This window comes from Oncorhynchus gorbuscha, linkage group LG07, assembly GCF_021184085.1.
Source record: "Oncorhynchus gorbuscha isolate QuinsamMale2020 ecotype Even-year linkage group LG07, OgorEven_v1.0, whole genome shotgun sequence".
Taxonomy (NCBI): Eukaryota; Metazoa; Chordata; class Actinopteri; order Salmoniformes; family Salmonidae; genus Oncorhynchus; species Oncorhynchus gorbuscha.
In genome coordinates this window covers 25,523,821-25,551,080 of record NC_060179.1, presented here as the reverse complement: position 1 = coordinate 25,551,080, position 27,260 = coordinate 25,523,821, and the positions used below count along the sequence as shown (strand labels likewise).

The window sequence follows — 27,260 nt, the reverse complement described above, 5'->3', positions numbered from 1 at the left end:
TAAAAGGGTAAATGGTCCTATCCAATCTTTAAAAAGGTGCAATATTCAGAAATCGCTCAACTATTTCCTGGTTGCAAAAATTCAAATAATTCACAGATTTTCAGTTAATGTGAATAAAACAAGCTATGCATAGTGTAGATTCAAAGTACCATCTAAACCGCTGTGAAATACTTAAGAACAGGAAGCATAGAAATAGCATACAAAGAACAGATCTACAGCTTATTAGACTTGCTTTTAATTAGAAGGACAGATCTATAACTCACATTTCTGTATGAATTTGGTCGGGTCGCCAAAAAACACAGACAGAAAACAGAAAGTCCAAAGAAGCAGAGTTGCAGAAAAGGCAAGAGTGACGGAGAAAAAACCCTCTTTCTGTTGTTTTTTAAACTGGACATCCACCAGAAGAGAAGAAGAATGACAGGGGAAATGTAACAGCGGGAGGAGGAGAGGAGTGGAGGAGACATGAAGTGCCCAGCAGCGTTTCTGATATTAAAATTCAACATCACACCGAGCTCTCTCTTCCCACCCCCTCTCTCTTCTCCCTCTATTTCCCTCGTACCTTCTCTCCCCCCCCTCTCTCTTCCCCCTCTATTTCCCTCGTACCTTCTCTTTCTTTCTTTCTCTCTCTCTCTCTTCCCCCTCTGTTTCCCTCATACCTTCTCTTTCTTTAGCTCTACCTCTCTCTCCCCCCTCTCTCTTCCCCCTCTATTTCCCTCGTACCTTCTCTTTCTTTCTCTCTCTCTCTCTCTCTCTTCCCCCTCTGTTTCCCTCATACCTTCTCTTTCTTTCTCTCTCTCTCTCTTCCCCCTCTGTTTCCCTCGTACCTTCTCTTTCTTTCGCTCTACCTCTCTCTTTCCCCTCTGTTTCCTCGTACCTTCTCTTTCTTTCGCTCTCTCTCCCCCTCTGTTTACCTCGTACCCCTCTCTCTCTCTCTCCCCCTCTGTTTCCCTCATACCCTCTCTTTCTTTCTTTCTTTCTCTCTCTCTCTCTCTCTTTCCCCTCTGTTTACCTCGTACCCCCTCTCTCTCAGTCTCTTCCCCCTCTGTTTCCCTCGTACCCTCTCTTTCTTTCTCTCTCCCTTTCCCCTCTGTTTACCTCGTACCCCCTCTCTCTCTCTCTTCCCCCTCTGTTTCCCACGTACCCTCTCTTTCTTTCTTTCTTTCTCTCTCTCTCTTCCCCTCTGTTTCCCACGTACCCCCCCTCTCTCTCTCTCTCTCTTCCCCCTCTGTTTCCCTCGTACCCTCTCTTTCTTCCGCTCTCTCTCTCTTCCCCTTCTGTTTCCCTCATACCCTCTCTTTCTTTCTCTCTCTCTCTCTCTTCCCCCTCTGTTTCCCTCGTACCCCCCCTCTCTCCTTCCCCCTCTGTTTCCCACGTACCCCCGCTCTCTCTCTTCCCCCTCTGTTTCCCTCGTACCTTATCTTTCTTTCGCTCTCTCTCTCTTCCCCCTCTGTTTCCCTCGTACCCCCTCTCTCTCTCTTCCCCCTCTGTTTCCCTCGTACCCTCTCTTTCTTTCTCTCTCTCTCTCTCTTCCCCTCTGTTTCCCTTGTACCCCCTCTCTCTCTCTCTTCCCCCTCTGTCTCCCTCGTACCCTCTCTCTCTCTCTCTCTCTCTCTCTCTCTCTCTCTCTCTCTCTCTCTCTCTCTCTCTCTCTCTCTCTCTCTCTCTCTCTCTCTCTCTCTCTCTCTCTCTCTCTCTCTCTCTCTCTCTCTCTCTCTCTCTCTCTCTCTCTCTCTTCCCCCCCTCTGTTTCCCTCGTACCCCCTCTCTCTCTCTCTCTCTCTTCCCCCTCTGTTTCCCTCGTACCCTCTCTTTCTCTCTCTCTCTCTCTCTTCCCCCTCTGTTTCCCTCGTACCCCCTCTCTCTTGTTTCTCTCTTCCCCCTCTGTTTCCCTCGTACCCTCTCTTTCTCTCTCTCTCTCTCTCTCTCTCTCTCTTCCCCCCCCTCTGTTTCCCTCGTACCCCCTCTCTCTCTATCTCTTCCCCCTCTGTTTCCCTCGTACCCTCTCTTTCTTTCTCTCTCTTCCCCATCTGTTTGCCTCGTACCCCCTCTCTCTCTCTCTCTTCTCCCTCTGTTTCCCTCGTACCCTCTCTTTCTTTCTCTCTCTCTCTTTCCCCTCTGTTTCCCTCGTACCTTCTCTTTCTTTCTCTCTCTCTCTTCCCCCTCTGTTTCCCTCGTACCCTCTCTTTCTTTCTCTCTCTCTCTCTTTCCCCTCTGTTTCCCTCATACCTTCTCATTCTTTCTCTCTCTCTTCCCCCTCTGTTTCCCTCGTACCCTCTCTTTCTTTCTTTCTCTCTCTCACTCTCTTCCCCCTCTGTTTCCCTCGTACCCCTCTCTCTCTATCTCTTCCCCCTCTGTTTCCCTCGTACCCTCTCTTTCTTTCTCTCTCTCTCTCTTCCCCATCTGTTTCCCTCGTACCCCTCTCTCTCCCTTCCCCCTCTGTTTCCCTCGTACCCTCTCTTTCTTTCTTCTCTCTCTCTCTCTCTCTTTCCCCTCTGTTTCCTCGTACCTTTTCTTTCTTTCTTTCTTTCGCTCTCTCTTCCCTCTCTGTTTCCCTCGTACCCTCTCTCTCTCTCTCTCTCTCTCTCTCTCTCTCTCTCTCTCCCTCTCTCTCTCTCTCTCTCTCTCTCCCCCCCTCTGTTTCCCTCGTACCCCCTCTCTCTCTCTCTCTCTCCCCCTCTGTTTCCCACGTACCTTCTCTTTCTTTCTTTCTTTCTTTCTCGCTCTCTCTCTTTCCCCTCTGTTTCCCTCGTACCCTCTCTTTCTTTCTCTCTCTCTCTCTTCCCCCTCTGTTTCCCTCGTACCCTCTCTCTCTCTCTCTCTTCCCCCTCTGTTTCCCTCGTACCCTCTCTTTCTTTCTCTCTCTCTCTCTTCCCCCTCTGTTTCCCTCGTACCCCCTCTCTCTCTATCTCTTCCCCCTCTGTTTCCCTCGTACCCTCTCTTTCTTTCTCTCTCTCTCTTTCCCCATCTGTTTCCCTCGTACCCCCTCTCTCTCCCTTCCCCCTCTGTTTCCCTCGTACCCTCTCTTTCTTTCTCTCTCTCTCTCTCTCTTTCCCCTCTGTTTCCCTCGTACCTTTTCTTTCTTTCTTTCTTTCGCTCTCTCTTCCCTCTCTGTTTCCCTCGTACCCTCTCTCTCTCTCTCTCTCTCTCCCTCTCTCTCTCTCTCTCTCCCTCTCTCTCTCTCTCTCTCTCTCCCCCTCTGTTTCCCTCGTACCCCTCTCTCTCTCTCTCTCTCCCCCCTCTGTTTCCCACGTACCTTCTCTTTCTTTCTTTCTCGCTCTCTCTCTTTCCCCTCTGTTTCCCTCGTACCCTCTCTTTCTTTCTCTCTCTCTCTCTTCCCCCTCTGTTTCCCTCGTACCCTCTCTCTCTCTCTCTTTCCCCCTCTGTTTCCCTCGTACCCTCTCTTTCTTTCTCTCTCTCTCTCTTCCCCCTCCGTTTCCCTCTTACCCCCTCTCTCTCTCTCTCTTCCCCCTCTGTTTCCCTCGTACCGCCTCTCTCTCTCTCTCTTCCCCCTCTGTTTCCCTCATACCCCCTCTCTCTCTCTCTCTTCCCCCTCTGTTTCCCTCATACCCCCTCTCTCTCTCTCTCTTCCCCCTCTGTTTCCCTCGTAACCCCTCTCCCTCGCTTCCCCCTCTGTTTCCCTCGTACCCTCTCTTTCTTTCTCTCTCTCTCTCTCTTCCCCATCTGTTTCCCTCGTACCCCCTCTCTCTCTCTTCCCCCTCTGTTTCCCTCGTACCCTCTCTTTCTTTCTCACTCTCTCTCTCTCTCTCTCTTCCCCCTCTGTTTCCCTCGTACCCTCTCTCTCTCTCTCTTCCCCCTCTGTTTCCCTCGTAACCCCTCTCCCTCGCTTCCCCCTCTGTTTCCCTCGTACCCTCTCTTTCTTTCTCTCTCTCTCTCTCTTCCCCATCTGTTTCCCTCGTACCCCCTCTCTCTCTCTTCCCCCTCTGTTTCCCTCGTACCCTCTCTTTCTTTCTCTCTCTCTCTCTTCCCCATCTGTTTCCCTCGTACCCCCTCTCTCTCTCTTCCCCCTCTGTTTCCCTCGTACTCTCTCTCTCTCTCTCTCTCTCTCTCTCGAAACCCGGGACTACTGGGGCAGATGTTTGTAATAACACTAAAATGTATTTTAGTTTCTGGGGGACGAGACACAGACAGACTTTTAATATCCAGAACAAGTCATAGATTTGGCCTGGGATCAAGTGTCTGACAACTCTTACTGCTGTCATAAATCCATGCTGGTTTGTGGTTTGGTGTGCGTGCACACACACGTGTGCTTGTGTGTGTGCGTGACCCAGACAAATGGGAACCAATCTGATAGAGCTACTTCAAGGATGAGAACAGAACTGAAACGGTCCTAACGCACAACAAAGATCAGATCAGGTCGGGGGGAGAACCGGGACAGAAGTAACACGTTTTGATTTGATCCTAAATTCAGAGATCGATAAGCTAGTCAATATATTTTATGACAAACAATGTACATGTCCTCGACAATAAGAAACTGTCATTTCATTTCTAGGGTAAATGAGTTGAAGTGATATAGACAGAACTACTTTAATGCTACATCTGTTCTTGCTGAAGAAACATAGGCTTGGGACCAAAGTATTGGCCAGTGAGAAGTGCACAATATCTGTGTTATCTCCATGTTTCTGCTTTGTAACGCTTGTTACTTTCAACACCATCAGCCACCATTTCATATTTGTGTCAATTCAATAAACAAGGCTATAGGTTTGTAATTTGTGAAAATGAACCCTGCGTCAACATCGCAACCACAATATTTTGCCTTACAATATTAAAATCAGACTAAAATGGATCACATAATAGCTTAGCTATATTAACAATAATTTCCTCATTTTACTTTAATGGGAATGTAGATGGTTACTCACAATTTTCAATGATTATTCCTGCTTAGTCCTATCTCATGCCACTTCTAACTGGCTAGCATCCAAGACTAGCTAGCATGAAACTTAAAACCTATGCTGTCACCATTCACTAGATGGGTTAAGAAAATAACATATGTTTGGAATTGTACAACTGAAAAACACTTCCAGATCAGATTATTTTTTTAAAAACTATTCCTCGCTCAAAACAACTTTTGTTGATAACTCGTTGAAGTGTTGTCACAGTGTGCAGATATTTTGCAGGGAGGTCGTCACATTAGGAAAGTGTCTTGACGTTAGGGCTGGGAGATAAATCCTATTTGACGTGTTTATTTAACCTTTATTTAGCCTTTATTTAACTAGGCAAGTCAGTTAAAGAACAAATTCTTATTTTCAATGACGGCCTTGGAACAGTGGGTTAACTGACTTGTTCAGGTTTTTACCTTGTCAGGGATTTGATCTAGCAACCTTTCCAGCCCAACGCTCCAACCACTAGGCTGCCTGCCGCCCCAAATACCGGTATTGATGCACGGACCGGTTTGGGTTGTTACTTTACCTTCTATAACGGTATTTGAATGTTTGGTTTGTTAAATGTAGTATGCCGTGTGTAACGTCTATTTTCACAGTTTATACACCTCTACTTGCGTCTTCCCTTCCCACCTGCACCAGCATGTTGTCTGTGCAACAGGATCTTCTAAACCAGAGAGGAATAGGCGAAGCAGGAATATGTTGGCTACATGAAGAAACATTTAATGTAGCCAAAAATGACAGGGTTCCATAGGAAACGCTGACCAACACATTGGTTCCTACCCTGGCACAATAACTTTGTTTGCCGCAATGAATTCTACAGCAGGATTAATACACGCTCAACCAGTGACTTCGGAGATGCCCCCCGACCAACAAATGTCTATCAGGTGCGCGCAGGCAGAATAGATCACAACCAATTTCACGTAGAAATGTGAGTTATAGATCTGTCACTCTCATTGCTGGCAAGTCTAAGAGGCGGTAGATTTGTTCTATGTACGCTCTTTCTATGCTTCCTGTTCTTAAGTTTCGTTTTTGCGGCTTTTACTTTCGGGTTTTGTACACCAGCTTCAAATAGCTGAGAAAACAAAACCTGGGGTTCAGAAGACAAGCTTCTGGTCCAACTCCACTCTACGTGCTGGGTTCAAATGAAAGCCTGGACTCTCAAAGTTGCCCGCATCTATGAAACAGTCCTGTACATTATGTGTTGGCCTCAGTGGGCCCCGTCCTACCTTGGCTGTGAGGCTGAAGAATCCTTTTGGCTCCACCATCTTCTCCAGGACTCTACACTTGATCCCGGCGGTGCTGTCGTAGTCGTACACCACTCCATACTCCAGATGAACGTTGTCTACGGTCAGACTCACGTGGTCCTTCTTACCGTCAATGATAGCGATGGTGTTGAACTTATCCATCACCTCTGAGAGGGGGAACACACACAAGGGGTGAGAGAGGAGCACACACATACATTACATACATACATACATACACATTACATTACATTACATTACATTACATTACACACACACACACACACACACACACACACACACACACACACACACACACACACACACACACACACACACACACACACACACACACACACACACACACACACACACACACACACACACACACACATACACACATTGCATACATACGTTACGTTACGTAACGTTACGTAAGTATGTGTGTGTGTGTGTGTGTGTGTGTGTGTGTGTGTGTGTGTGTGTGTGTGTGTGTGTGTGTGTGTGTGTGTGTGTGTGTGTGTGTGTGTGTGTGTGTGTGTGTGTGTGTGTGTATGAATGTATGTATGTAATGCATGTGTGTGTATGTTATGTACATACATACATACATACATACATACATACATACATACATACATACATACATACATACATACATACATACATACATACATACATACATACATACATACATACATACATACATACATACATACATACATACATACATACATACATACATACATACATACATACATACATACATACATACATACATACATACATACATACATACATACATAGACTTGAAGTGAGACGCGTGTACTACATGGCACAGGTGAGACACGCAAACAGCAGGGGTGGAACACACACCATTTTTACACAACATTGTAAGACACACAAATACACACCAGGGATGAGACACTAATGATGTCTAATGTTCCGTGATAAGGGGAGAAAGAGGCTCCTTATCTCAGCAGCACATAGTCGGGCTGATAGTCGGGCTGATAGTCGGGCTGATAGTCGGGCTGATAGTCGGGCTGATAGTCCGGCTGATAGTCCGGCTGATAGTCGGGCTGATAGTCCGGCTGATAGTCCGGCTGATAGTCCGGCTGATAGTCCGGCTGATAGTCCGGCTGATAGTCCGGCTGATAGTCCGGCTGCCAGTGGGGCTGTTCTGAACTGACTAATAAGCAGAGGAGAGCAAGTCTTCCGGTTCCCTCCAGAAATACCAAACTATCTAGAGGTCATTTTGTAGGAAGAACATTTCCCTATGGCTCCCACCTCTCCTCTACCTCCCTCCCTCCCTCCACCCCTCCCGCTCTCGACCTCTCCCTCCCTCTAGACTCAACCCTCCATCTCTCTATATCCCTCCACCTCTATATCCCTCCACCTCTATATCCCTCCCTCCACCTCTATATCCCTCCCTCCACCTCTATATCCCTCCACCTCTCCACCTCTATATCCCTCCCTCCACCTCTATATCCCTCCCTCCACCTCTATATCCCTCCACCTCTATATCCCTCCACCTCTATATCCCTCCACCTCTCCACCTCTATATCCCTCCCTCCACCTCTATATCCCTCCACCTCTCCACCTCTATATCCCTCCACCTCTCCACCTCTATATCCCTCTACCTCTCCACCTCTATATCCCTCCCTCCACCTCTATATCCCTCCCTCCACCTCTATATCTCTCCACCTCTACCGCTCTCCACACCTCCCGCTCTATTACTCCCTCCCTCCACCTCTCTCTCTCTCCCTACGTCTCTAAACCAACCTCCCTCTATCTCTCTCTCTCTCCCACCCTCCACCTCAGCTCTGAAAATGATGAGCAATAACTCCCCTGCACTAATGCGATGGGGGTCATATGTGTGTCCGTGCCTGGCTGCATGTGCCTGCATGTGCCTGCATGTGTGTGTGTGTGTGTGTGTGTGTGTGTGTGTGTGTGTGTGTGTGTGTGTGTGTGTGTGTGTGTGTGTGTGTGTGTGTGTGTGTGTGTGTGTGTGTGTGCGTGCGTGCGTGCGTGCGTGCGTGCGTGCGTGCGTGCGTGCGTGCGTGCGTGCGTGTGTGCGTGTGTGTGTTTATCTTACCCTCTACTTTACACTGGAAGCCATCCCCGTTCTCCTCAGCAGTTTGTTTCTGGTTCTTCCCCTGGTCCTCCTGGGAACTCTCACTGTTGTTATACACCCACTGTATACTGTCCTGCTGTACGGAGAGCACCACAAAACACCTGTTACATTATACAAACCTGCCTTTTCATTTTCAATGCACACCTTACAAAACAGCCAGTTGGTGCAGTGGTCCTGCTGTGTGGTTGGGACCAGTTAAAGAGGGGTTAACCAGCCAGTTGGTGCAGTGGTCCTGCTGTGTGGTTGGGACCAGTTAAAGAGGGGTTAACCAGCCAGTTGGTGCAGTGGTCCTGATGTGTGGTTGGGACCAGTTTAAAGAGGGGTTAACATTGCATGTGAAATAGCTGCAACAGCTCTGGTCTATGATGTCACGGTTGGCCTGTCAGAACAAACTGACAACGCTTCACAAACACACTGCAGCACAAACACAACCCCATGCCAATCTCATCAAACCACTGTTCCGTGCCACAGGCAGACAAAAGGGCGTGTGTGTGTGTGTCCCCTCCACAACCCAACCCACGGCCAGCTCCCTGCCAGGACAACATGCTGTGATCGCCCACTGCGCTGTGGTCTGCTAGGGTACAACCCATAGACACACACACACATATACCCCACCCCCACCTCCCCGTGAGGGCATTTCCCTGTGCCCTGGTCTGATGTAAACCAGAATCTCAGTAGTGTTGGAACCATGTAGATCTTCATTAAACCACCAATTCCAAGGCTGGCTCATCTCTCCCCCTCTGTTCTTTTCCTCCATCTCTCCCCCCTCTGTTATTCTCCTCCATCTCTCCCCCTCTGTTCTTCTCCTCCAACTCTCCCCCTCTGTTCTTCTCCTCCATCTCTCCCCCTCTGTTCTTCTCCTCCCCTTATGTTCTTCTCCTCCATCTCTCCCCCTCTGTTCTTCTACTCCATCTCTCCCCCCGCTGTTCTTCTCCTCCATCTCTCCCCCTCTGTTCTTCTCCATCTCTCCCCCTCTGTTCTTCTCCTCCCACTCTGTTCTTCTCCTCCCCCACTGTTCTTCTCCTCCATCTCTCCCCCACTGTTCTTCTCCTCCATCTCTCCCCCTGTTCTTCTCCTCCATCTCCCCCTCTGTTCTTCTCCTCCATCTCCCCTCTCTGTTCTTCTCCTCCATATCCCCCTCTGTTCTTCTCCTACATCTCTCCCCTGTTCTTCTCCTCCATCTCTCCCCTGTTCTTCTCCTCCATCTCTCCCCCTGTTCTTCTCCTCCATCTCTCCCCCTGTTCTTCTCCTCCATCTCTCCCCCCTGTTCTTCTCCTCCATCTCTCCCCTGTTCTTCTCCTCCATCTCTCCCCCTGTTCTTCTCCTCCATCTCTCCCCCTGTTCTTCTCCTCCATCTCTCCCCCTCTGTTCTTCTCCTCCATCTCTCCCCTCTGTTATTCTCCTCCATCTCTCCCCCTCTGTTCTTCTCCTCCATCTCTCCCCCTGTTCTTCTCCTCCATCTCTCCCTCTGTTCTTCTCCTCCATCTCTCCCCCTCTGTTCTTCTCCTCCATCTCTCCCCCTCTGTTCTTCTCCTCCATCTCTCCCCCTCTGTTCTTCTCCTCCATCTCTCCCCCTCTGTTCTTCTCCTCCATCTCTCCCCCTCTGTTATTCTCCTCCATCTCTCCCCCTCTGTTCTTCTCCTCCCCCTCTGTTCTTCTCCTCCATCTCTCCCCTCTGTTCTTGTCCTCCATCTCTCCCCCTCTGTTCTTCTCCTCCATCTCTGCCCCTCTGTTCTTCTCCTCCCCCTCTGTTCTTCTCCTCCGTCTCTCCCCCTCTGTTCTTCTCCTCCATCTCTCCCCCTGTTCTTCTCCTCCATCTCTCCCCCTCTGTTCTTCTCCTCCCCCTCTGTTCTTCTCCTCCATCTCTCCCCTCTGTTCTTGTCCTCCATCTCTCCCCCTCTGTTGTTCTCCTCCATATCCCCCCTCTGTTCTTCTCCTACATCTCTCCCCCTGTTCTTCTCCTCCATCTCTCCCCCTCTGTTCTTCTCCTCCATCTCTCCCCCTCTGTTCTTCTCTTCCATCTCTCCCCCTCTGTTCTTCTCTTCCATCTCTCCCCCTCTGTTCTTCTCCTCCATCTCTCCCCCTGTTTTTCTCCTCCATCTCTCCCCCTCTGTTCTTCTCCTCCCCCTCTGTTCTTCTCCTCCATCTCTCCCCTCTGTTCTTGTCCTCCATCTCTCCCCCTCTGTTCTTCTCCTCCATCTCTGCCCCTCTGTTCTTCTCCTCCCCCTCTGTTCTTCTCCTCCATCTCTCCCCCTCTGTTCTTCTCCTCCATCTCTCCCCCTGTTCTTCTCCTCCATCTCTCCCCCTCTGTTCTTCTCCTCCATCTCTCCCCTCTGTTCTTGTCCTCCATCTCTCCCCTCTGTTGTTCTCCTCCATATCCCCCTCTGTTCTTCTCCTACATCTCTCCCCCTGTTCTTCTCCTCCATCTCTCCCCTCTGTTCTTCTCCTCCATCTCTCCCCCTCTGTTCTTCTCCTCCATCTCTCCCCCTGTTCTTCTCCTCCATCTCTCCCTCTGTTCTTCTCCTCCATCTCTCCCCCTCTGTTATTCTCCTCCATCTCTCCCCCTCTGTTCTTCTCCTCCAACTCTCCCCCTCTGTTCTTCTCCTCCATCTCTCCCCCTCTGTTCTTCTCCTCCCCTTATGTTCTTCTCCTCCATCTCTCCCCTCTGTTCTTCTACTCCATCTCTCCCCCGCTGTTCTTCTCCTCCATCTCTCCCCCTCTGTTCTTCTCCATCTCTCCCCCTCTGTTCTTCTCCTCCCACTCTGTTCTTCTCCTCCCCCACTGTTCTCCTCCATCTCTCCCCCACTGTTCTTCTCCTCCATCTCTCCCCCTGTTCTTCTCCTCCATCTCCCCCCTCTGTTCTTCTCCTCCATCTCCCCCTCTCTGTTCTTCTCCTCAATATCCCCCCCTCTGTTCTTCTCCTACATCTCTCCCCCTGTTCTTCTCCTCCATCTCTCCCCTGTTCTTCTCCTCCATCTCTCCCCCTCTGTTCTTCTCCTCCTCCATCTCTCCCCCTCTGTTATTCTCCTCCATCTCTCCCCCTGTTCTTCTCCTCCATCTCTCCCCCTGTTCTTCTCCTCCATCTCTCCCCCTCTGTTCTTCTCCTCCATCTCTCCCCCTGTTCTTCTCCTCCATCTCTCCCTCTGTTCTTCTCCTCCATCTCTCCCCCTCTGTTCTTCTCTTCCATCTCTCCCCCTGTTTTTCTCCTCCATCTCTCCCCTCTGTTCTTCTCCTCCCCTCTGTTCTTCTCTTCCAACTCTCCCCTCTGTTCTTCTCCTCCATCTCTCCCCCTCTGTTCTTCTCCTCCATCTCTCCCCCTCTGTTCTTCTCCTCCATCTCTCCCCCTCTGTTCTTCTCCTCCATCTCTCCCCTCTGTTCTTGTCCTCCATCTCTCGCCCTCTGTTCTTCTCCTCCGTCTCTGCCCCTCTGTTCTTCTCCTCCCCCTCTGTTCTTCTCCTCCATCTCCCCCTGTTCTTCTCCTCCATCTCTCCCCCTCTGTTCTTCTCCTCCATCTCCCCCTCTGTTCTTCTCCTCCATCTCCCCCTGTTCTTCTCCTCCATCTCTCCCCCTCTGTTCTTCTCCTCCATCTCTCCCCCTCTGTTCTTCTCCTCCATCTCTCCCCCTCTGTTCTTCTCCATCTCTCCCCCTCTGTTCTTCTCCTCCATCTCTCCCCCTGTTCTTCTCCTCCATCTCTCCCCCTCTGTTCTTCTCCTCCATCTCTCCCCCTCTGTTCTTCTCCTCCATCTCTCTCCCTCTGTTCTTCTCCTCCATCTCTCCCCCTCTGTTCTTCTCCTCCATCTCCCCCCTCTGTTCTTCTCCTCCATCTCCCCCCTCTGTTCTTCTCCTCCATCTCCCCCTCTGTTCTTTTCCTCCATCTCTCCCCATCTGTTCTTCTCCTCCACCTCTCCCCCCTCTGTTCTTCTCCTACCCCTCTGTTCTTCTCCTCCATCTCTCCCCCTCTGTTATTCTACTCCATCTCTCCCCCTCTGTTCTTCTCCATCTCTCCCCTTCTGTTCTTCTCCATCTCTCCCCTTCTGTTCTTCTCCTCCATCTCTCCCCCTCTGTTCTTCTCCATCTCTCCCCTTCTGTTCTTCTCCTCCATCTCTCCCCCTCTGTTCTTCTCCATGTCTCCCCCTCTGTTCTTCTCCTCCATCTCTCCCCCTCTGTTCTTCTCCTCCATCTCTCCCCCTCTGTTCTTCTCCTCCATCTCTCCCCCTCTGTTCTTCTCCTCCATCTCTCCCCCTCTGTTCTTCTCCTCCATCTCTCCCCCTCTGTTCTTCTCCTCCATCTCTCCCCCTCTGTTCTTCTCCATCTCCCCCTTTGTTCTTCTCCTCCATCTCCCCCCTTTGTTCTTCTCCATCTCCCCCTCTGTTCTTCTCCTCCATCTCTCCCCCTCTGTTCTTCTCCTCCATCTCTCCCTAAACATTCTCCTACAGAGGAGACTAGTGTAGGCTGGCTACTTCCCAACACTCTCCAAGCTCTTTCTCCCCCATCCAGCCTGACACTCTACTCCCCTCCTCGGCCTGCCCTTCTCCCTCTCTGTGTGTGGGGAGAGAGACTGGGAGAGCTGGGTCATTAAGCAGGAATAATACTAGTATTGGCTCCTGTAGAAGAGAGCAGGACTGACCCCTGGCTCACTGCTCACTGTGGGGCTGTTGTGGGAGACACTGGGTTGGGATAAGACACTGGGTGGGGGTTGGGGGGGAGAACTGGTGGGGGGGGACTGGTGTTCTCGTACTCTCCTCTCCGTATTACCTGTGTGGGTCTTCTGTATTTCCTACAGGCAGTAACGTGTGCGATGACGCTGGCGTGGCTCTCCTTACTGACGTTGATGTTGTTCACCTTGATGATACACTGGCCAGGGTGGAGACCTGCGATGGCTGCCACCGTGCCTACACAAAGGAGAGAAGAGAAGGGTCAAAGGTTAAAGTATCCACACAGATGAGGTCGTCACAAGTTCTCTTCTTAAAATCAGATTTTAAACCTAGACTTCCAGTCATTGTGCTAATGCTAGTTAGCAACTCCCTTTAAACTACACATAGAGGCATGAAAATGATATCCACAAGTCAATGACTCCGGGTAAGTAACCCTTTAACTCTAACCACATTGATAACCTTATTGCCTAATCCTAATCTTAATTAAAGATCAAAAAGCTTGTTTGTGTTTTCATGACTTTTTCCGATATAGCCAATTTTGACTTTGTGGCTGTTCTAACTAGTGACAACCAAGGAGAGGGGAGGAAAAAACAAGACCACTTCCTAGATGATGGAATGGCCGGGGGGCAGTTTACGGAGATAGGTGGGACGGACTGAGAGTAGCTGAGGGGTGGGTTTATGGAGATAGGTGGGATGGACTGAGAGTAGCTGAGGGGTGGGTTTATGGAGATAGGTGGGACGGACTGAGAGTAGCTGAGAGGTGGGTTATGGAGATAGGTGGGACGGACTGAGAGTAGCTGAGTGGTGGGTTATGGAGATAGGTGGGATGGACTGAGAGTAGCTGAGGGGTGGGTTTATGGAGATAGGTGGGACGGACTGAGAGTAGCTGAGAGGTGGGTTACGGAGATAGGTGGGACGGACTGAGAGTAGCTGAGGGGTGGGTTTATGGAGATAGGTGGGACGGACTGAGAGTAGCTGAGAGGTGGGTTATGGAGATAGGTGGGATAGACAGAGAGTAGCTGAGGGGTGGGTTATGGAGATAGGTGGGATGGACAGCGTAGCTGAGGGGTGGGTTTATGGAGATAGGTGGGACGGACTGAGAGTAGCTGAGAGGTGGGTTATGGAGATAGGTGGGATGGACAGAGTAGCTGAGGGGTGGGTTATGGAGATAGGTGGGACGGACTGAGAGTAGCTGAGGGGTGGGTTACGGAGATAGGTGGGATAACAGAGAGTAGCTGAGGGGTTGGTTATGGAGATAGGTGGGATGGACTGAGAGTAGCTGAGGGGTGGGTTATGAAGATAGGTGGGACGGACTGAGAGTAGCTGAGGGGTGGGTTATGGAAGTAGGTGGGATGGACAGAGTAGCTGAGGGGTGGGTTTACGGAGATAGGTGGGATGGACTGAGAGTAGCTGAGGGGTGGGTTATGGAGATAGGTGGGATGGACTGAGAGTAGCTGAGGGCGGGTTATGGAGATAGGTGGGATGGACTGAGAGTAGCTGAGGGGTGGGTTATGGAGATAGGTGGGATGGACTGAGAGTAGCCGAGGGGTGGGTTATGGAGATAGGTGGATGGACTGAGAGTAGCTGAGGGGTGGGTTATGGAAGTAGGTGGGATGGACTTAGAGTAGCTGAGGGGTGGATTATGGAGATAGGTGGGATGGACAGAGAGTAGCTGAGGGGTGGGTTTAAAATAGTAGTATCATAGTTATGACTGAAAACATAATGTATATATATCCCCCAAAAATATCCAATGACTTTATTCTTGCTATGTAACTACTGTAAATACCCCCCCCCAAAAAAGAGAGAAAGACACACACAGAGAGAAAGACACACACAGAGAGAGACACACACAGAGAGAGACACACACAGAGAGAGAAACACAAAGAGACAGACAGAGAAAGACAGACAGAGAGAGAGACACAGAGAGAGAGAGAGAGAGAGAGAGAGAGAGAGAGAGAGAGACACACAGAGAGAGAGAGACAGAGAGAGGAGAGAGAGACAGATAGAGACACACACACAGAGACACAGAGAGAGAGATAGAGACAGAGATGTGTGTGTGTGAGACATGGCCTGCAGAAACAGGGCATTAAAACAACAGACAGACTGGGTCCCACCACTAGCACACGTTGATGAGATGGCCTGCAGAAACAGGGCATTAAAACAACAGACAGACTGGGTCCCACCACTAGCACACGTTGATGAGATGGCCTGCAGAAACAGGGCATTAAAACAACAGACATACTGGGTCCCACCACTAGCACACGTTGATGAGATGGCCTGCAGAAACAGGGCATTAAAACAACAGACAGACTGGGTCCCACCACTAGCACACGTTGATGAGATGGCCTGCAGAAACAGGGCATTAAAACAACAGACAGACTGGGTCCCACCACTAGCACACGTTGATGACATGGCCTGCAGAAACAGGGCATTAAAACAACAGACAGACTGGGTCCCACCACTAGCACACGTTGATGAGATGGCCTGCAGAAACAGGGCATTAAAACAACAGACAGACTGGGTCCCACCACTAGCACACGTTGATGACATGGCCTGCAGAAACAGGGCATTAAAACAACAGACAGACTGGGTCCCACCACTAGCACACGTTGATGAGATGGTCTGCAGAAACAGGGCATTAAAACAACAGACAGACTGGGTCCCACCACTAGCACACGTTGATGAGATGGTCTGCAAGCACAAGCCATCCATCAGTGGCACCAAACACTCTGCAGACGACATGAACACTGCTTACAGGCCTGGTCTGTCAAACCCAGGTGGCACTAGACACAGTCAAACAGCAGAGCCCAGAGAGCAAGGTTTACTCAGTCTCCCCAGTACACAGCATTATTAGGATAAAAAGCTATTTTTAGTTGCTATAAAAGTTTTTTGCCAGCTCTAACAGAAAGGGAAGAGAGAGAGAGAGAGAGAGAGAGAGAGAGAGAGAGAGAGAGAGAGAGAGAGAGAGAGAGAGAGAGAGAGAGAGAGAGAGAGAGAGAGAGAATATATACACATAATATGACATTTGCAATGTCTTTATTCTTTTGGAACTTCTGTGAGTGTAATGTTTGCTGTTCATATGTATTGTTTATTTCATTTATTCTCTACTTCACTTGCTTTGGCAACGTTAACATACGTTTCCCATGCCAATAAAGCCCCTTGAATTGAAACTGAATTGAGAGAGCGAGAGAACAGGAAGATTCTTTATCTGAGGTCGAGTATGGACCCCTCCCTCTATTTCTGTCGTCTCAGAGATGTGATTCAGACTTCAAGGTTTACAGCTATCAGGGAGGAAGTGCTTGGCAGACAAAATATTCCCTGTTTGTTTTGATAATCTCTCAAACACACACAACATACCACCGAGTCGTAGTATCTTTTTTTACGGGAATTGGGTTTCTGAAGGCAGGAGGGAAGAAGTGCTTAGTCTGGGCTTTAGCTGTAAACTTGCCTGACTCCTGAAGACGCCAAGTCCTCTAAAGCAATGTAGACTCCAGCCGAAAGAGAATCATCAGTGGCGCAGAGTACTTTTAAGTAAAAAATACTTTAAAGTACTACTCAAGTATTTTTATGGGGGGGGTATCTTTACTTTACTATTTCTACTTTAGTACACTCCTAAAGTATGTACTTTTTACTCTATACATTTTCCCTGACACATAAAAGTACTCGTTACATTTTGACAGGAAATTGGTCCAATTCACACTTATCAAGAGAACATTCCTGGTCATCCAAACTGCCTCTGATCTGGCGGACTCACTAAACACAAATGCTTTGTTTGTAAATGATGTCTGAGTGTTGGAGTGTGCCCCTGGCTATCTGTCAATAAAATAAAAAATACAATTGTGCTTAATATGGCTTGCTTAATAAAAATCATTTGAAATGATTTACAGTATACTGTTACTTTTGATACTTAAGTATTTTTAACACCAAATGCTTTTAGACTTGCACTCAGGTCATATTATACTGGGTGACTTTCACTTCTGTCTCGAGTCATTTTCTCGGTAGCTTTACTTTTACTCAAGTATGACAACTGAGTACTAGTTCCACCACTGAGAATCCTACATGACCAAGGCAGTACGTACCGTGCCAGAGGAAACGGTACACATACCTCCGCAGTCTAAAGCAGATGGCTACAAAAGACTTCCTACCATATATAGATGAATATAACGTGCAAAGGCAAAGCCTATTGGTTGTGTGTGTTCCTGCCTGTCTGTATGCCTGCCTGCCTGCCTGCCTGCCTGCCTGCCTGCCTGCCTGTCTGTCTGTCTGTCTGTCTGTCTGTCTGTCTGTCTGTCTGTCTGTCTGTCTGTCTGTCTGTCTGTCTGTCTGTCTGTCTGTCTGTCTGTCTGTCTGTCTGTCTGTCTGTCTGTCTGTCTGTCTGTCTGTCTGTCTGTCTGTCTGTCTGTCTGTCTGTCTGTCTGTCTGTCTGTCTGTCTGTCTGTCTGTCTGTCTGTCTGTCTGTCTGTCTGTCTGTCTGTCTGTCTGTCTGTCTGTCTGTCTGTCTGTCTGTCTGTCTGTCTGTCTGTCATTGCTCTGTGTCCTTGCCTCCTCAATAGCAGTAGAGATGATTAAGGCCTGTCCTATTGTGAGTCCCAAACGAGAAGAGGGGATGAGCTGCTCTTACTGTGTGTGTGTGTGTGTGTGTGTGTGTGTGTGTGTGTGTGTGTGTGTGTGTGTGTGTGTGTGTGTGTGTGTGTGTGTGTGTGTGTGCGTGCGTGCGTGCGTGCGTGCGTGCGTGCGTGCGTGCGTGCGTGCGTGCGTGCGTGCGTGCGTGTGTGTGTAGAGAAGCTGGTATAGTACATCCCTTACAGAGCATCATACCACGGATCTCTTCTTGATGATAACTCTCACACTGCTCAGACTGTTTAGAGAGATGGTCTCGCTCTCAGGTGCGAGTGCAATTTCTTTCCAAATGCATTGTTTTGAAAGATAATGGCCCAACCGAAACTGGCTCAGGCGGACCAGTGCTTTGGCTGCTTTGACACCCATTCCAGCCCTCATTTCTCTGAGGTTTGAACAGATTTCAACAGGCTGTGCCAGTGAATATTACATCACAAAACATGTCCAACAACTGTCAGAGGAAAAGGAGAAGGGGGCTGAAGAAATACTACAGCCACACACACACACACACACACACACACACACACACACACACACACCGCAGGGAGAGGGGCTATGCCCTGAAGAAATACTACAGCCATACACACACACACCGCAGGGAGAGGGGCTATGCCCTGAAGAAATACTACAGCCACACACACACACACACACACACCGCAGGGAGAGGGGCTATGCCCTGAAGAAATACTACAGCCACACACACACACACCGCAGGGAGAGGGGCTATGCCCTGAAGAAATACTACAGCCACACACACACACACACCGCAGGGAGAGGGGCTATGCCCTGAAGAAATACTACAGCCACACACACACACACCGCAGGGAGAGGGGCTATGCCCTGAAGAAATACTACAGCCACACACACACACACACACCGCAGGGAGAGGGGCTATGCCCTGAAGAAATACTACAGCCACACACACACACACCGCAGGGAGAGGGGCTATGCCCTGAAGAAATACTACAGCCACACACACACACACTCCGCAGGGAGAGTGGCTATGCCCTGAAGAAATACTACACACACACACACACACCGCAGGGAGAGGGGCTATGCCCTGAAGAAATACTACAGCCACACACACACACACTCCGCAGGGAGAGTGGCTATGCCCTGAAGAAATACTACACACACACACACACACCGCAGGGAGAGGGGCTATGCCCTGAAGAAATACTACACACACACACACAACGCAGGGAGAGTGGCTATGCCCTGAGAAAATAACTCCACAATAACACAGCATGTTTTCAAAGAGCCTTCAGACTAGCTGGTTTAGATTGGACAATAGTTTTGCTTTAGGAAGAAAACAAGCATCGATTCCCCTGAGAACGGCGAGACAGGACAGGATTGTTTTTCGATTGGCCTCCTATCTCCCGCCGGCACTGATAGCCCCGCTTTTAAGAGGCTCGGGAGGAGGAGAGGGTGTGGGGGGGGGGACCTGATGACTTCTCAAACACACAAAGGAAAAACACAGAAAGTGTTGAATAGTGTTGAATAGGATCTGGTTCAGATGTCAGAAACGTTCAAGAGCAACACATATTGTATTTGACTTGTATTGCATGTAAATTGATCCGACGACCTTGAAGAGTAGAGGGAACAGCAACGACTTTGAGACTAACACACACACACACACCGAGTCAGGCAGGCCAGGGCTGAACCCTGCAGCCAGCTGCCTCCCAGCTGTGCCACGCTCAGCAGAGGAAACAGGGCGAGAGATGCCATTTTCTGGTGTCACAGATGGGCAGCGAGGGGATACAGTGTGTGTCTTACCTCTGCCAACAGCGTGCACCACAGAAGGGCCAAAGCCCCTGATCTGGAACCCCAGTCCGTCTGCTGAGTCTGGGATCTTCACTGTCCTGAGGAAGGAGGAAACATGGTTTTAGGTGTGTTTTTACACACACACACACACACACACACACACACACACACACACACACACACACACACACACACACACACACACACACACACACACACACACACACACACACACACACACACACACACACACACCACTTACTCTCTAGGCTTGGTGCTAACCAGCACTCTGAGAGGTCCCTTGCTGGTGAAGCAGTGTTTGAGGAAAGCCTCCATCTCCGGGAAGGGCCTCAGGAACACCAGGTCTCCATTTATACAAAACACCTTCCTCCCGACCTCTAGACCTGCCATCTACACAGAGAGAAGAAACAAGGCTTATGACACAACTACTACGACACACACACACACACACACACACACACACACACACACACACACACACACACACACACACACACACACACACACACACACACACACACACACACACACACACACACACACACACACACACACACACACACACACACAGACAGACATTATCCTTGTGGTTTCACTGAACATTTGTTCGTGTCACTATCGACAGGCATAAAAAACACAGTTCAGGGAATCAAGCCAGGCCCCCGTCCACTGACCTGCCACCTTCAAGGCTGGTGGAAATTAGGGCTGAGACTGGGATCGATCCCGTGAGTTTCCCCTGAAACCTCGTCCCAGCCTTGTCCTCTAGACGATCAAAGGCGCTGAACACAAAAGGAGACCTCAAATATGTGCTGACGTGTTGACGTGGTCTATTTCAGCGCCAGACCGCAGCGTCAATTACCGCAGATCCAGTTCAAACTCAGAGCAAAGTGTCACATCCAGAGGTTTCTACCCTTCAGAATAATGATCAGAGGAGTGTGTGTGTGTGTGTGTGTGTGTGTGTGTGTGTGTGTGTGTGTGTGTGTGTGTGTGTGTGTGTGTGTGTGTGTGTGTGTGTGTGTGTGTGTGTGTGTGTGTGTGTGTGTGTGTGTGTGTGTGTGTGTGTGTGTGTGTGTTCAGACAAATGATCAAACGTCTTACTCAGACTGCTGAGGCCCACAGACTAACCAGAGCTGAACGATAGCATTACGTTTCAAATGTACCACCGTGGAAACAGACATTGAAAAGTTACACTCCGTGTTCTGTTGCCTGCTCAGCGTGCACAGATCAGAGACACCCTCGGGGCTGAACTGGAGAGAAAGTATGAAACATGTATGTACTTACTTACTGTAAGTCACTCTGGATATGAGCGTCTGCTAAATGACTAAAATGGCAATGTAAAAATATATCTGTGCATCAGAGGTAGAGGTTAACCGGCAGGGCATGTAAACAGGCACGTAAACCACAGGGGGGAGTGGGAGTGTTGACAACAGTCACGTGGGCGGAGAGATAGGGATTAGCTTTGCATGTGAGTTGGGAGTGTGTGTGTGTGTGTGTGTGTGTGTGTGTGTGTGTGTGTGTGTGTGTGTGTGTGTGTGTGTGTGTGTGTGTGTGTGTGTGTGTGTGTGTGTGTGTGTGTGTGTGTGTGTGTGTGTGTGTGTGTGTGTGTGTGTGTGTGTGACCCTCACCTCCGCATGCGAGCCCTTCTCCACTGACTTGATGATGGGTACTCTGTTTCTGTCCTCCAGGCTGAAACCATAACCTCCTTCACTGGGTCTTATCTGAAACAACACATTCCCTGTGAGTGGGTGAAACACAAACACACTCACACACACACACCACATGATGAGGCACACAAATTAGCCAAGTGTGGCAGTCTTAGAAAACACGTACACAGAACACACACACACACACTCACACACACACACCACATGATGAGGCACACAAATTAGCCAAGTGTGGCAGTCTTAGAAAACACGTACACAGAACACACACACACACACTCACACACACACACCACATGATGAGGCACACAAATTAGCCAAGTGTGGCAGTCTTAGAAAACACGTACACAGAACACACACACACACACTCACACACACACACAGGATTATGCATGCACACATACACAGTCTTACAGAACACACACGCGTGCACGCACACTTCCACTACCACACACACAGATACTGGGACCCACAGATATTGACTCAGGTATTTAATCAGCCCTCCAGAAGGACTTGCTTACTGGGGTGTTAAATCAGGTTTTGCAGCAAATGTGGTCTGTAACCTTCTGTTTTCTGCTGAGTCGAAATGACTTGTTATGTACTCTTTTTATGGTTTGCTCATAGATTTACGCTGTGTGTGTGTGTGTGTGTGTGTGTGTGTGTGTGTGTGTGTGTGTGTGTGTGTGTGTGTGTGTGTGTGTGTGTGTGTGTGTGTGTGTGTGTGTGTGTGTGTGTGTGTGTGTGTGTGTGTGTGTGTGTGTGTGTGTGTGTGTGTGTGTGTTTTAGAGGTGTAGTGTCTCTCCATTGACCAAAAACATGACATTAGTTAGGAGAGAGGGAGAGTCCATTCAGAATCAGAATCTGAAAATGTCTTGGCATAGAGGAGAGTCTATCGCTCACCAACAGCGACTTGGCGATGACATTCTCAGCTATCTTCAGGTCGTGCTTCATGGCTTGCTTGTGTTTGGTGTTTGATCCCTCCATCTCCTCATCCGCAAAGAAACGGAACAGCAGAGGCTCGTCTTTGAACTCACTCTTTTCCAACACTGGAGAAGGGAAGAAAAAGAACGATAGAATGAAAAGGTTAGACACAAGCACTTCAAGCCTGTCCCCAAAAATAGAGCGAGCTTACCAAGGCGTCTCTCCCTGCCTTCTAAATGGCAACCTAATCCCTATGTGGGGGCCCATAGGCCTCTGGTCAAAAGTATTGCACTGTATAGGGAATGGGATGCAATTTAAGATACACTCCCCCCCCCCCCCCTGTACGAAATGAACCTTGCGGTTGAATTACTTCTATCTCTTCTGTGATAATTTATGGCATAAACCCATTGTCTGCTTTGATCCCCTTTAGGTGATTCTGAACACTGGGGTCCAAATGGCACCCTACCCCCCCAATACTGTGCACTACTATTGACAGGGTACCATTGGTAATGAATATTTTGTTTGGGGATCAAAGATAAACGTGTCAACGAGGCTGGGAGAAAGATTCTGTCGTTTCTGTTCCACACACAGATGTGCGCTCGCACTCACACAAAGAAAAACGCTGTTGATTCTGTTCCTCTCACTTTGTAAAAGTAGTTCTATTTATTTACTTACAATGAGACACTGCAAAAACAAGGCTTTCATTACTCAGCTGTTCCTATTAGTGTGTGTGTGTGTGTGTGTGTGTGTGTGTGTGTGTGTGTGTGTGTGTGTGTGTGTGTGTGTGTGTGTGTGTGTGTGTGTGTGTGTGTGTGTGTGTGTGTGTGTGTGTGTGTGTGTGTGTGTGTGTGTGTGTGTGTGTGTGTGTGTGTGTGTGTGTGTGTGTGTGTGTGTGTGTTAGCATGGCTGTGGTGAGAATGCTTGTTGGTCTTGGTGTGAACGACCGGTCATCATAGTTACCAGTTGTTTATGGCAGCCAGGCTGCTTTTTCAAGAGCAGGGTTCCCTTGTGCCAAAGAATGCACACGCACGCACGCACGCACGCACGCACACACACACACACACACACACACACACACACACACACACACACACACAGTTGAAGTCTAAAGTTTACATACACTTAGGTTGGGGTCATTAAAACTCATTTTTAAACCACTCCACAAATGTCTTGTTAACAAACTATAGTTTTGGCAACTTTGTCAACTTTGCGCATGACACAAGTAATTTTCAACCAATTGTTTACAGACAGATTATTTCACTTATGATTCACTGTATCACAATTCCAGTGGGTCAGAAGTTTACATACACTAAGTTGACTGTGCCTTAAAACAGCTTGGAAAATTCCAGAAAATGATGTCATGGCTTTAGAAGCTTCTGTTAGGCTAATTGACATCATTTGAGTCATTTGGAGGTGTACCTCTGGATGTATTTCAAGACCTATCTTCAAACTCAGTGCCTCTTTGCTTGACATCATGGGAAAATCCAAAGAAATCAGTCAAGACCTCAGGAAAACAATTGTAGACAAGTCTGGTTCATCCTTGGGAGTAATATCCAAACACCTGAAGGTACCACATTCATCTGTACAAACAATAGTATGCAAGTATAAACACCATGGGACCACGCAGCCGTCATACCGCTCAGGAAGGAGACGCGTTCTGTCTCCTAGAGATGGATGTACTTTGGTGCGAAAAGTGCAAACCAAACCCAGAACAACAGCAAAGGACCTTGTGAAGATGCTGGAGGAAATAGGTACAAAAGTATCTATATCCACAGTAAAACGAGTCCTATATCGACATAACCTGAAAGGCCACTCAGCAAGTAAGAAGCCACTGCCACAAAACCGCCATAAAAAAGCCAGACTACGGTTTGCAGCTGCACATGGGGACAAAGATTGTACTTTTTGGAGAAATGTCCTCTGGTCTGATGAAACAAAAATAAAACTGTTTGGCCATAATAACCATTGTTATGTTTGGAGGAGAAAGGTGGAGGCTTGCAAGCCGAAGAACCCCATCCCACCCTTGAAGCACGGGGGTGGCAGCATTATGTTGTGGGGGTGCTTTGCTGCAGGAGGGACTGGTGCACTTCACAAAATATATGGCATCTTGAGAGAGGAAAATTAGGTGGATATATTGAAGCAACATCTCAAGACATCAGTCAGGAAGTTAAAGTTTGGTTGCAATTGGGTCTTCCAAATGGACAATGACACCAAGCATACTTCCAAAGTTGTGGCAAAATGCCTAAAGGACAACAAAGTCAAGGTATTGGAGTGGCCATCACAAAGCCATGACCTCAATCCCATAGAACATTTGGGGGCAGAACTGAAAAAGTGTGTGCGAGCAAGGAGGCCTACAAACCTGACTCAGTTACACCAGCTCTGTCAGGAGGAATGGGACAGAATTCACCCAACTTATTGTGGGAAGCTTGTGGAAGGCTACCTGAAACGTTTGGCCCAAGTTAAACAATTTAAAGGCAATGCTACCAAATACTAATTGAGTGTATGTAAACCTCTGACCCACTGGGAAGGTGATGAAAGAAATAAAAGCATAAATAAATAATTCTCTCTACTTTTATTGACATTTTACATAAAATAAAGTGGTGATCCTAACTGACCTAAAACAAGGAATTTTTTACTTGAATTAAATGTCAAGAATTGTGAAAAATTGAGTTTAAATGTATTTGGCTAAGGTGTATGTAAACTTCCGACTTCAACTGTACACACACACACACACACACACACACACACACACACACACACACACACACACACACACACACACACACACACACACACACACACACACACACACACACACACACACACACACACACACATTTTTTTTCTTCTTCATTACCCTCATGATGTAACTAACTGCTTCAAACTACAATTCAGTTTGGCTTCATATTGAGCCAAATTGTATGTAACAGTCATAACAACTAAAACCATCAAACTTCACTTTCTTTCATTTCTCCTCCCTGCCTCCCTCTGTCTCTGTGTAATTTCACCATTCGTGCCGATAAGTTATTTGGCCTGTTAAGTGACCATTATAATGATTGACATTATATCTGATCCCGCCAGAGACAGGGGGAAATGTTGAGGAAACTCTGGTTTGTTTTCTGTCCTTCTGTCTCTCGAGGGGATATTCACTATTTCAAGGTCGAGGGTCTGGGTTTAGAACTTGTGTTGCCATGGAGACCAGTTGACCCAAGTCCTTTCTGAGCTCCATCTTACTCTGCAAGCTGGCTCCCTCACTCTCAAAATTTAAGAGTGTGTGTGTGTGTGTGTGTGTGTGTGTGTGTGTGTGTGTGTGTGTGTGTGTGTGTGTGTGTGTGTGTGTGTGTGTGTGTGTGTGTGTGTGTGTGTGTGTGTGTGTGTGTGTGTGTGTGTGTGTGTGTGTGTGTGTGTGTCCAGGACCAAGGTTCAGAGTCCTTGTTCTAAACATTGTGGTGTTACATAGATGACGTGTATGTCGATGAAGTGAAGAAATGTGTCTGTCTGCTTGCCCGTCTGTCTGTCTGCCCATCTGTCTGTCTGTCTGCCCGTCTGTCTGTCTGTCTTTCGTACCGTGGTGCATGAAGCCATTGTCACACAGCTCCTTCCCCAAGATCAACGACTCCTCCCTCGTCCTGCAGTCCCCCTAGAAAGAAAGAGAGCGAGAAAGAGAGGGAGAATGGGGGGGATAGTGAGTGGAGAGAGAGAGAGCGAGAGCGAGAGAGAGAGAGAGAGAGAGAGATAATGGGGGGGATAGTGAGTGGAGAAAGAGAGAGAATGGGGGGAATAGTGAGTAGAGAGAGAGAGAGCGAGAGAGAGAGAGAATGGGGGGGATAGTGAGTGGAGAGAGAGAGAGGGGAGAGAGGGGAGAGAGAGGGATGGAGAGAGAGAGGGGAGAGAGAGAGAGGGGAGAGAGAGAGAGAGGGGAGAGAGGGATAGCATGTTTAAGGAACGGTCAAAGTGTCACACACACACCGTCCCTTTGTTCTTCTGTCCAAAAGGCCTGCAGACAGGCCAAGCCAAAACACACTAATTTCTCCAAACACACACACACACACACACACACACACACACACACACACACACACACACACACACACACACACACACACACACACACACACACACACACACACACACACACACACACACACACACACACACACACACACACACACACACACACACACACACACACACACACACACACAGGACAGTTCCAGTCTTGAGTTGGTTCCATTGTAAAGCATTTACCCGTCAGTCAGTATCCTGTATGAGACTATCAATCTGTGGATCTCAAAGCTCCATGTCAGGGCCAATAGAGATCAGTCATATAGTCACAATGATGTTCCCACTCCGTCTGGCTTCCCCGAGTTCCTCCGTGGAACGGCAACCCGCACACACACACACTAGAAGACTCCGAGGCCTGTTTTGTGGTTTGTTGTCTCAGTCTGCGACCTCTGACCGGCCTGTTGACAAAACACACATTTCCCTGTTCCCTTTCTTCCTCTGTTTCTTTCTTCCTTCCTCTCTTTCATCTTCCTCTGTTTCTTTCTTCCTTCCTCTCTTTCATCTTCCTCTGTTTCTTTCTTCCTTCCCCTCTTTCATCTTTCAATGTTTTGGGGGGGTTCCAAATATAAATACATGTAAATGCCAATAGAGACCATTCAGAATAACATGTGAAGGAGGGTTGTGGTTAGGGAGAGAAAGGAGGTGAGATGTAGGTTTTACCTGTGCTATGAGCCAGTCTATCAACTTGTTGGCCATCACCACCGACTTGTACGTTCTCAGGTGGTAGTCCTTGTCCCTGGGTGGACCGAAAAACAGAGACCAGTTAGAATACGACACAGGCTAGACATAGAGCAGTACTAATCTGATTTAGGACAGACATAGAGCAGTACGAATCCGATTTAGGACAGACATAGAGCAGTACAAATCCGATTTAGGACAGACATAGAGCAGTACGAATCCGATTTAGGACAGACATAGAACAGTACTAATCTGATTTAGGACAGACATAGAACAGTACTAATCTGATTTAGGACAGACTAAAGAACAGTTCTAATCCGAGTTAGGACAGACATAGAACAGTTCTAATCCGATTTAGGACAGACTAAAGAGCAGTTCTAATCTGATTTAGGACAGACTAAAGAGCAGTTCTAATCTGATTTAGGACAGAGTAAAGAACAGTTCTAATCCGAGTTAGGACAGACATAGAACAGTACTAATCTGATTTAGGACAGACTAAAGAACAGTACTAATCTGATTTAGGACAGACATAGAACAGTACTAATCTGATTTAGGACAGACATAGAACAGTACTAATCTGATTTAGGACAGACATAGAACAGTACTAAT

The 27,260-nt window shown here is 48.3% G+C and overlaps 1 protein-coding gene across 1 annotated transcript in view; it reads right to left on the bottom strand.

The window, feature by feature from the left end:
* The window catches only part of prex2 (phosphatidylinositol-3,4,5-trisphosphate-dependent Rac exchange factor 2), a 256,124-nt gene that overhangs the window by 124,924 nt on the left and 103,940 nt on the right, over positions 1–27,260 (bottom strand). Inside the window, 9 exon segments of the mRNA XM_046355953.1 lie at positions 6,127–6,311; positions 8,234–8,348; positions 13,028–13,164; positions 19,321–19,406; positions 19,571–19,719; positions 20,955–21,047; positions 21,891–22,036; positions 25,476–25,548; positions 26,634–26,709. Of these exon segments, the coding sequence (XP_046211909.1) occupies positions 6,127–6,311; positions 8,234–8,348; positions 13,028–13,164; positions 19,321–19,406; positions 19,571–19,719; positions 20,955–21,047; positions 21,891–22,036; positions 25,476–25,548; positions 26,634–26,709 (1,060 nt within the window).